This window comes from Herpailurus yagouaroundi, unplaced genomic scaffold, assembly GCF_014898765.1.
Source record: "Herpailurus yagouaroundi ecotype Mexico unplaced genomic scaffold, PumYag 183, whole genome shotgun sequence".
NCBI classification, from domain to species: Eukaryota; Metazoa; Chordata; class Mammalia; order Carnivora; family Felidae; genus Herpailurus; species Herpailurus yagouaroundi.
Window position 1 is genome coordinate 467910 of NW_024412414.1, and position 9462 is coordinate 477371.

The 9462-nt window shown below is 58.2% G+C and overlaps 1 protein-coding gene across 3 annotated transcripts in view; it reads left to right on the plus strand.

The window, feature by feature from the left end:
- The window catches only part of FBLN2 (fibulin 2), a 62026-nt gene extending 53097 nt beyond the window's left edge, over positions 1 to 8929 (plus strand). For 2 of the 3 annotated variants that reach the window (XM_040491864.1, XM_040491863.1), the window contains 4 exons: positions 1097 to 1213; positions 1736 to 1864; positions 5329 to 5452; positions 8019 to 8929. In XM_040491864.1, coding sequence (XP_040347798.1) covers positions 1097 to 1213; positions 1736 to 1864; positions 5329 to 5452; positions 8019 to 8376 — 728 coding nt within the window. In that variant the 3' untranslated portion in view covers positions 8377 to 8929. The remainder of the gene's footprint in view (positions 1 to 1096; positions 1214 to 1735; positions 1865 to 5328; positions 5453 to 8018) is intronic. The other variant, XM_040491865.1, reaches the window with a different exon arrangement.
- The last annotated feature ends 533 nt before the right edge of the window (positions 8930 to 9462 follow it).

Genomic DNA, 9462 nt, shown 5'->3' on the forward strand with positions numbered 1-9462 from the left:
TGGGTCTCCAGCCGTGGTTAGCTGGCACCGTCTTCCCCAGCCCTTCCCATTTTAGGGGCTCTTACCTCCCTCCTGGGCAGGAGAGCCTTTTGAGACCCCTGGGCTGGCCCTCCCGTGGGACAGGGCCAGCCCAGGGTCAGGGAAGTGTGACCAGGCTCCACGTGACTGACTGCTCCTGCTCCCCTCCCCTGGCTCACTCTGCTCTGACCACGCTGGCTTCCTTGCTGCTGTCCGTTGAGGGCACCAGGCAGACGCTCACCCCAGGGTCTTTGCCCTTACTGTGCCTTCTACCTGGAACACTTCCCCCAGATGCCCACACGCCTGCAGAGCTACAGCCCTCCCAGACACACTCCCTGTCCCTTTCTCTGCTCTTTCCCCGCAGCATTTGCCCCTTCTGACATACTGGTTATTTTACTCATTTAGTTGACCCCTCCCCCTTCTTTACCAGCACACGTGTGAGCATGAGCTCCGCAAAGTGGAGGTTTTGTCCGTCTTGTTCCCGGCTAAGTCCCCAAGTTCAGCACAGACCCGGGATGTTGTAGGAGCTCAGCAGTTCCTGGTTGGATGAGGGAAAGCCGCGTCCCTGCCCTCAAGGAGCTCAGGGTGCAGATGCTCACGTGGAGCCACGAATTGACCTCTCGTTCGTCGGCTGCCACATCGTTTGGCCCATACGCCCATACGTGCAGCTCTTACCCTTCCCCCCAGCCCCACGCAGTGGCAGGCCTAGGGATCAGGGCAGGCAGGCGAGGCCCCAGCCCTCGAGGGGTTGGCGCGTAGATGATACTTCCCAGAGCCGTCTCTCCCAGGCGCTACGGGCTCTCCATAGGGCGGCATCTAACTCCCCGCCCGGGAGACCTGAGCCCCGTCTTTCTGTAGCTGCCTCCTCCAGGCAGCAGGCCGAGACTCTGCCAGCAAGCCCCGGCCCCGCCCCTGCCTCGGCTGCATTCCCTTTCCGGGGTCTCTGGTTCCCCACTGGCCCCTGAGAGGGGCTGGAACGAGTGGCTTCCCAAGCTAAGGCTCCAGGTCAGCTGGGGCCCTGGCCCTCACTGCTGGGCCGGGAGGACTGTCCCTCGACCACAGGCCGGTCTCCCTGCAGACGTGAACGAGTGTGAGACCCGGCGCTGCAGCCAGGAGTGCACCAACACCTATGGCTCCTACCAGTGCTATTGTCGTCAAGGCTACCAGCTGGCCGAGGATGGGCACACCTGCACAGGTACCCCTCCCCTGCCCGGGGGCCCCCTGACCCACTGGCACGCCTTCCCCTGCGGGCCCCCAGAGGCTCCGTGCCGGGCGGGGACACGCGGGACACACACAGGCTTTAGCGTCACATCAGAGCTGGACTCTGAGCCCTGCGATCTGCTCGGCTGCGTGACCCGGGGCGGGAGCTCCCCAGCCCTGACCTCAGGCTTCTCCGCCGTAAAGTGGTGGTGATGGTCCTGGCCTCAGTGAGACGGAGGCTGCGCTAACAGACCTTGTCCAGGCCTGTGCCTGGTAACTTCTCGGCCCTGCGCCGATAGCAGCAATGATGGAGCAACCCCAGGGAGTGAGCACTGGAATGGGAGTCCCGTTTTGCTGTGTGGGTTTTGGTAACTCTTTCCCCCTCTCTGTGCCCTGTTGTCCTCATTGGTAAAATGGGCCCCTGGGCTCCGGGGCTGTGGCAGGGCCAGAATGACTGTCAGTGGCTGGGCCCTGCGGGTACAGGGGCTTCACGAGGGGCTGACCCTCTCTCTGACAGACATTGATGAGTGTGCTCAGGGAGCCGGCATCCTCTGTACCTTCCGCTGTATCAACGTGCCAGGGAGCTACCAGTGTGCATGCCCGGAGCACGGCTACACCATGACGGCCAATGGGAGGTCCTGCAAGGGTAAGCAAGGGGTCCCTGCCCCACCAGTGCCTCGGGCAGGCTCTGAGCAGGCCCAGAAAGCCTTACACAGCTTGCTGTGCGATGGGAGCTACGACACCTAGTGCATAAACGGGGAATGGCCGATGCCGCTGGTGGCCACGTCAACTGAGGTCTATGCCCGGGATGAGGAAGGAGACAGTCTTCTTCTGTTTGACTCAGCTCGGGCTAGTCTTCCAGGCTTGGGCTGAGCTCTGGGCCCCCTCCTGGGGCAGGGACAGGCATCCTGAGTGGTGGTCCTGAAAGGCGGGTGAGGAACCTGGAGAGCAGCCTCAGGGTTGTAGCTCAGGGGTTGTAATGTCCATCCGCAGGCAGCTGCGTCTGCTAAGCTTGCAAGCAGAAAGACGCTGTCCCAGCCGGAGCTATGCAGAGCTGGGTAGGGCCACACGGGGCTGCGGAGGGGGGGACTTCCCGTCACTGGGGATGTACAGACTAGGTGGGCAGTCACCTGCTTTTGCAGTTTGCAGCTACTTCCGTGGATGGGGACCAGGTTCTGTGACCTCTAATCTTCCTTCTAAGTTGGGAAGTCACGATTATAAGTTCGGTTCCATTGGGACTTCCTGAAGCCACCAAAGCTAGGCCTGGCAAGCCAGCTGGGCAAGGTGGAGGGCACGGGACACCTCTCTTCTGTCCCTGCTACATCTGTAGCCTCCATCAGGAGGTCAGGTGAGACAGGGGCCCCGCTGCACATGTGATAGCCTTTGCTTCCCCTCCAGATTCTCTTGCTGGAAAAGTCTCCATGCTGTCACAGGCTGGACAGGGACAGAGCGCGGGTTGGTGGTTCTGCCTGGTTATGTCCACTTCCTGAGTCACCAGTGGTACCCACGTCTATAGCCTGCTGACCTTCAGATCTAAGGGGTGACCCTCTTTGTGCTCCCTCGTCCTGTTGTGACTCAGGCCAACCACTGAGGTCTCACGGCTCCAGCGGGAGGATGGGAGCACAGCCAGCAGAGAACAGAACCTGCTGGTTAATATGTCACAGTAAATCCTGCCTCTCTTCAGTGGTCAAAAAAAAAAAGGACAGAAAAATGTGAAAGAATTGAGACTCGGCAGTGTGTTCTAGAAACGTGCTCCGTGAAGGAAGGGCCGTGACTTGTTCTTTGGCACTTAGGGCAGTGCCTGGCACACAGTAGGTGCTTACTGAACGTTCAACCACTCACCTGAATGGAGAGGCAACTACTCCTGATACTTAGATGCATTTTTTCTAGTCTCGTTATGCCAGTATAGATACGTGTGTGTGTGTGTGTGTGTGTGTGTGTGTGTGTGTGTGTGTGTACATACACCCCCTGGATATAGGGCCTTGTCCAGCTCTCCCTTTGGCCTGATCTCTCCGAGAGAGGCTCCAGGGTCAAGGGCCCCGCAGATACGAGTGGCCTGGAAGCACTGAGGGGCGGCGACCCCAGGCTCACAGGGAAGTCCTTGGTAGCTTCCTGTGAGCGTGGTGAGGCCAGGCTACAGTGGTGCTGACCCTTGGCGCTCCTCCTGCTCACTTCTAGGCATCTCCATCAGCACTGGGTGGGCAGACAGCAAGAAGCAGCTCCCTCCTGCTTCCCACCACACCCCTGCCCAAGCTGGGGTCAGGACTTCCTGCTCCCATTGTGGGCCGCCCAAGCATAGCTGGGGCCAAAGGGGGAAGAGCAGAAGGCCCTGCTTTCATGTGGATTCAGTTAATGAACCATCAGGACGACAACCGCGCCCATCCTGGTCCCACGGACTCCTGCCCTGTTTTCTCCCACTCGCCTTTGCGCCACCCTGGGAAATGGGGATCGTGACCCAGTTTGCATAGGAGGAAAGGGAGGGAGGCTTGGAGAGGTGAATGAATGTCAGCTGATCTGTCGCCACAGGGGGTGGTGGCCCACAGCCTGGAGTCTGGGACTGGTTGGGGGTTCAAGCCCTGAACCCTGAGCACACGTGAGGGTGGGAAGTGACACCGTTCCTGCCTCGTGGGGTTGTGGGGACAAGTGAGTGAGTGCAGCAGGGCCTCAAGCATCGGATGGACGCCAGGCGGCAGACTCGGGATGCAGCTTGGCTGCCGTTGTTGTAACTGCCACCGCGTGGCATCGCATTTGGACCCCTGGCTTCCGGCCCCAGCTGCCTGCTGACTGCTGTGCGACCTTGAGCAAGGCTGTGCCCCTCCTGTGTCTGGGGAGGCCCACAACCCTCACCCCACAGGCCTGGCATGAGGATTGAGTGAGGAGAAACCCCTAAACTGGATCAGTGTGGAGGATTGGAGAAAGAAACCAGAAGCTTCCCAGGGAAGCTCCTGACAGGAACTCTGCTCCCCTCACCCCAGGGGCAGCCCTTGTGGGGCCCCCGGGGGCCACGCTGTCTGAGCTGAGCAGCTGGTCTTCACGGACGGGGTCTCCGGGACCCATTTATTTTATCCTACTTGACTTACAGGTTGCCTGTGCAACATGCGTGCACACACACACACACCCATGGGTGCTTCTCTGAGCATTTGTCAGATACGTATCCATATGTGTGTGCGTGTGTGTGTGCGTGTGTGTATTTCAGCATCCTGAAAGGGCCCTCCTCATATGCCTGTGGCTGTGATTCTGTGTATCTCTGTGGGTATGCGTGAGCATATGGGTGTGCTCAGCCATCTGCCTGTTTGTGTGTGTGCACGCAGGGAGTGTGAGCACGTCTGTGCGGTGTGTGTGTGTGGGGGGCATTCGTCGCTGTGCATCTTTGAGTCTGTATTTACAAGGGATGGGGGGTCCCTCACTTCCATCTGGCCATATGTGTGGAGCACCTGCTGTGTCTCAGGCACCCTGCTGGATGCTGGGGACACCACAGGACCAAGAGGGACACACACCCCTGGCCTTCTAGAGCTCACACTGAGGAGGGGAAGGCTGGACACAGGACATACTAAGTAGTGTGTTTCAGAGCAGGACAGGAAGTAGAAGGAGAATGAAATGGGAGGGGACCACTACACGGTGGACGGGGAGGGTATCCTGCAGGGGGTGGCCCTGAGCTGAGACCCAAGAGATGAGAAGGAGCCAGCCATGGGAAGATGGGGGGAAAGTTCCAGTAGTGGGAATGGCATATGCAAAGTCCCTGCGGTGGGATAGGGGTCAGGGTGTTGGAGCGGCCCAGACAAGTCCCATAGGACTCCTTTACTGCAGCCTAAGGAGAAGGAGAGAAGCTCTGACAGAGAAGGGCCAGAGGGGCCTGTGGTGTCCATGAAGGGACTAGGTTCTTATTCTGGGAGCATGGGAAGCCCTCAGGAGACACAAATGATTGCTTTTAGAGCAGGGTCCTCGGCCCCTGGGCGGGTACATGTGGCATAGGGTGGTCTGGGAGCTGTGTGCTTACCGTTGGGACGAGCTGCCCTGAGACCCGGGCCTGCAGCGTGGGCCAGGGTGGTGTGGACTCCTGCCCCCGGCCGGGGGACCCCACTCCTCACCCTCCTCTCCCCCACCCTCCAGACCTGGACGAGTGTGCGCTGGGCACCCACAACTGCTCTGAGGCCGAGACCTGCTATAACATCCGGGGCGGCTTCCGCTGCCTGCGCTTCGAGTGCCCTCCGAACTACGTCCGCGTCTCCGAAACGTGAGTGCCCCCGCCCGGCCCCAGGCCTGGGACCCCCGCACCCGTCTCGTGCTGTCCGGGGGAGAGGCCGTGGCGCCTGCCTCCGCCCCCCCTGCTCCTCACAGGCCCCGGCCACTGGGTCTGTGGTCTAACCGACCACACGTGGTACAAGTTAGAAGCACCTTGCTCAGGGTATGGAGAGCAAAGGGAAGAAAACTCGCGGAAAATCTCTGCTCCTGCGTGCGCGTGCACACACACACACACACACACACACACACACACACACACACGAGTTGCTGTTGTGTAATGCATTATCCCAACACTCAGCCTCTTTACAGACAAATGGCTGTTAGGGTCAGGAAGCCGACAGCAGCTTAGCTGGGTGGTTGCAGCTCAAAGTCTCGTGGAGCCGCGTCATCTGAAGGCTTGACTGGGGCTGCAGGACCCTGCTGCTCGCTCACGTGGCTGTGGGCAGTAGGCCTCAGCTCCTCCCCGCGTGGGCCTCTCCATGAGGCTGCTTGTGATGTGGCCTCCCTTGGCACGGGTCATCAGGAGAGCAGGTGACAGCCCTTTGTAACCTAATCTAATGTTAGAAGTGACATACCATCCCTTCTGCCGCTGGCCACACAGCTCGCCACTGCGAGAGGTGGGGTACCCTGAGGAGGGACCACGCGAGGCATGACCATCAGGAGGCGGGACACCCGGGACCATCTTACGGACCGGTGACCACACTTCTTGTTGATAACTTCTTAGCGTTTTGCCATACTTCCTGTCCTTTTTTTTTTTTTTTTTTAATTTTAACATTTTATTTATTTTTGAGAGAGAGAGTGTGTGTATGAGCAGGGAAGGGGCAGAGAGTGAGGGAGACATAGAATCCGAAGTAGCTTCAGGCTCTGAGCCGTCAGCACAGAGCCCGACGTGGGGCTCGAACTCATGAACTGCGAGATCATGACCTGAGCTGAAGTTGGATGCTTAACTGCCTGAGCCACCCAGGCTCCCCTTTCTTGTCCTTTCTTTACTAAACATACGTTCTTATAGAGTGCTTTTGTTTTTCCTATAATTCAGTTGTTTCCCACTTTATTTTACTTTGTAAGGTATTTTCCAGATGTACATTTTTAGAATTGCAAACGTGACATCCGCTTTTAAAACTATCTTAACAACAGGGGCGCCTGGGTGGCTCAGTTGGTTGAGTGTCCAACTTCGGCTCAGGTCATGATCTCACAGTCTGTGGGTTCAGGCCCCGTGTTGACAGGCTCAGAGTCCACTTCAGATCCTCTCTCCACCCCCCCGCCCCTTCTCTGTTTGTGCTCGCTCTCTCAAAAATGAATACACATTTTAAAAAAGTAGTTCAACAACAAGTGGGCAAGGCCAGAGTTCTTGCCCCTCCCTCCCCCTTGCAGCCAAATCTCATGGCTGCTGAGCGTGTCCACCTTCCCTCTTAGCCTGGCACACGTTTCTCCCTCTTAGCTGTCTCACGTCTGTGCATGCGGCACGCCACGAGCAGTATGGATGCGTTCATGAGTCCCGGCTGCCCTGCTGGCAGTTTGCCGTTTTTCAGCACCACATACACCGTAGCATCCATGTGCATGCGCGCTGGGACATTTAGGGGAGTGTGGCTGGGGCGGCCTGGACAGGTAGCCTCCCTTCTGTGGGTCTTGGTGGCCCCGTCTGCAACGTGGGGATGAGAGCAGCGCCACCTGGGGGCAGGCACGCGTATGAGATGAGGAAAGACAGCGGTGAGTTGCGGCCTCAGTCACTTGTGGCTGGTGACGTGGTGGTTGTCGTGGTGCCTGTCGCGCTTCGCCGGTTGGGGACCTCTGCTCAGAGGATCCTGTACAGCTGCTTGCTGGGGCCTGGCGCCTGAGCAGTGTCCGTTTTGGAAGCAGTGAGCTTGTAGACGGTGATTTAGTGGCTCTGAGAGTCAGGAAGGGACAGAGGGGTGCTGTGCTCAGAAATCGAGGCCCCCGGTGGCTTTGGTGGAGGCTCACCCCCCATTGTCACTGTTGCGTGGCTTGGCCGAGCCTCCAGGCTTCCTCAGGCAGGGGTGAGGTGGAGCCCCATGCGGGCTGTTGGCCCTGGTCTGCTTTCCCTGGAAAAGGGCAGGCCATTCCGAGTGAGGAGAGGAAATGGCTCCAACGGAGAGTCAGTTGCAGAAGAAAAGGAATTTGGAAAATGATTAAAACCATCAAAACGCTGTGCCCGGGGAATCTGTGCAAATGGCAAGCGTGCGAGTGCAAACAAGGTGGACGAAGGTGGGTAAGAATGAAGGGAGGGAGGAAGAAGGCGAGTGGGGGACACATGCATGACCGAGGGCTGCTAACACACCGTGCCAGGCCGATCGCGAAGCCCTGCGCGTTTATTAACTTAGCCCAGCCAGCTGGCGAGACCATGGGCTAGTAGCCCGTCTTACAGATGAGGAAACTGAGGCCCAGAGAGGTAAGGTGACTCGGTACGCTGAGGCTGGCCGGCCCTCAAGCCCGCGTCTGAGGCCTGCGCCGTGTTGCGGACGGTCGGACGTCAGAGGCGGGAAGGCGCGGACGCACACGAGCCCCCGGGCCCGCTGACCGAGCCCCCGTGCATCCCACAGGAAGTGTGAGCGCACCACATGCCGTGACTTCCTGGAGTGCCAGAACTCGCCGGCACGCATCACGTACTACCAGCTCAACTTCCAGACGGGCCTGCTCGTGCCGGCACACATCTTCCGCATCAGCCCGGTGCCCGTCTTCGCGGGCGACACCATCTCCCTGACCATCACCAAGGGCAACGAGGAGGGCTACTTTGGCACGCGCCCACTCAACGCTTTCACGGGCGTCGTCTACCTGCAGCGCTTGGTGCGTGAGCCCCGGGACTTCGCCCTGGACGTGGAGATGAAGCTCTGGCGTCAGGGCTCCGTCACCACCTTCCTGGCCAAGATGCACATCTTCTTTACCACCTTTGCCCTGTGAGACGCCTGCCCGCCTGTGCCCGCCTGAACGCCCCGCGGGGGCCACGGAACCCCAGGATCCTCCTGCTGTGTCCCTGCATCAACCCTTGCGCCCCCTGCCGGTGCACACCTTTCCGTGGTTGCTGAACACCGCATGTGTGGGGCCGGGTGAAGGTGGTGTTTTTACTATAACTCTGTAAATTAACTTAATTTTGCTGACTCGATTCCTACTGGATTCCTGGGCCTCTCCCGTGCCCCAACCCGAGGGAGGAAGCTTTGAGGGCAGTTCAGGGTCACTGTAGGTGCTCTGTGGGTGGAGTCAGAGGGCCAAAGGCCGAACAGTGACTGAAGAGGAAACACAGCGGCCACGAGGCGTTGTTCGGACTTCGCTGGGTGACCTGTCCCCAAAGTTGATATTCCATTTCATATCCCACTGTGATTTGCTCTTTACTTTAAAAAAAAAAAAAAAAAAAAACCATGTTAAGTGTTTTGTTGAATTGTAGTACCTGCACATTGCAAAAAAATATATTCAAATAGTAACAAAGGGTTATAAAGTGAAAAAAGAAAACAGTTTACTTTTTTTGTAAAGTGTTTGCGTTTGACGACCGACCGTATCTGCGTGTCTCAGGGTTCCCTAGCCTGACCCATGCGTCTGTTGATCAGGACCTTCCTTGAGACCTCACTCAGGGAGCTTGCCCCGAACCAGGAGCTCCCTTGGGGGTGACGGGATCGCCGTACAAATGCATGCCAGCTTTGGGATCCTTCTTATTTTTCTACTCTTCCTATTCTTCCTCCTCCTTCCCCAAATGTGGACCTCTGCTGGTTTGTCACTCAGGATATCGTCTAGAGACTCCAGGACTGGTCCTGGTCACAGGGGCCTGAAAACATCAGGTCAGACAGAGGATGTGGACAGGAACCCCAAGATGAGAATTCATCTTTTTTCTCCCATGTAGGTTTCTGGGGCCTTGAGGCTGGGGCAGAGGAGGAGGGCTGAGAAGGGAAGAGACAGGCCCAAGGCCACCCGGGTGTCTGGGCCCAGGTCTGAGTCCCCCACATGCACCTTTGCTGCCCCCCTTGGCTCTTTCTCTAAGCCAGCGGAATTCAGATG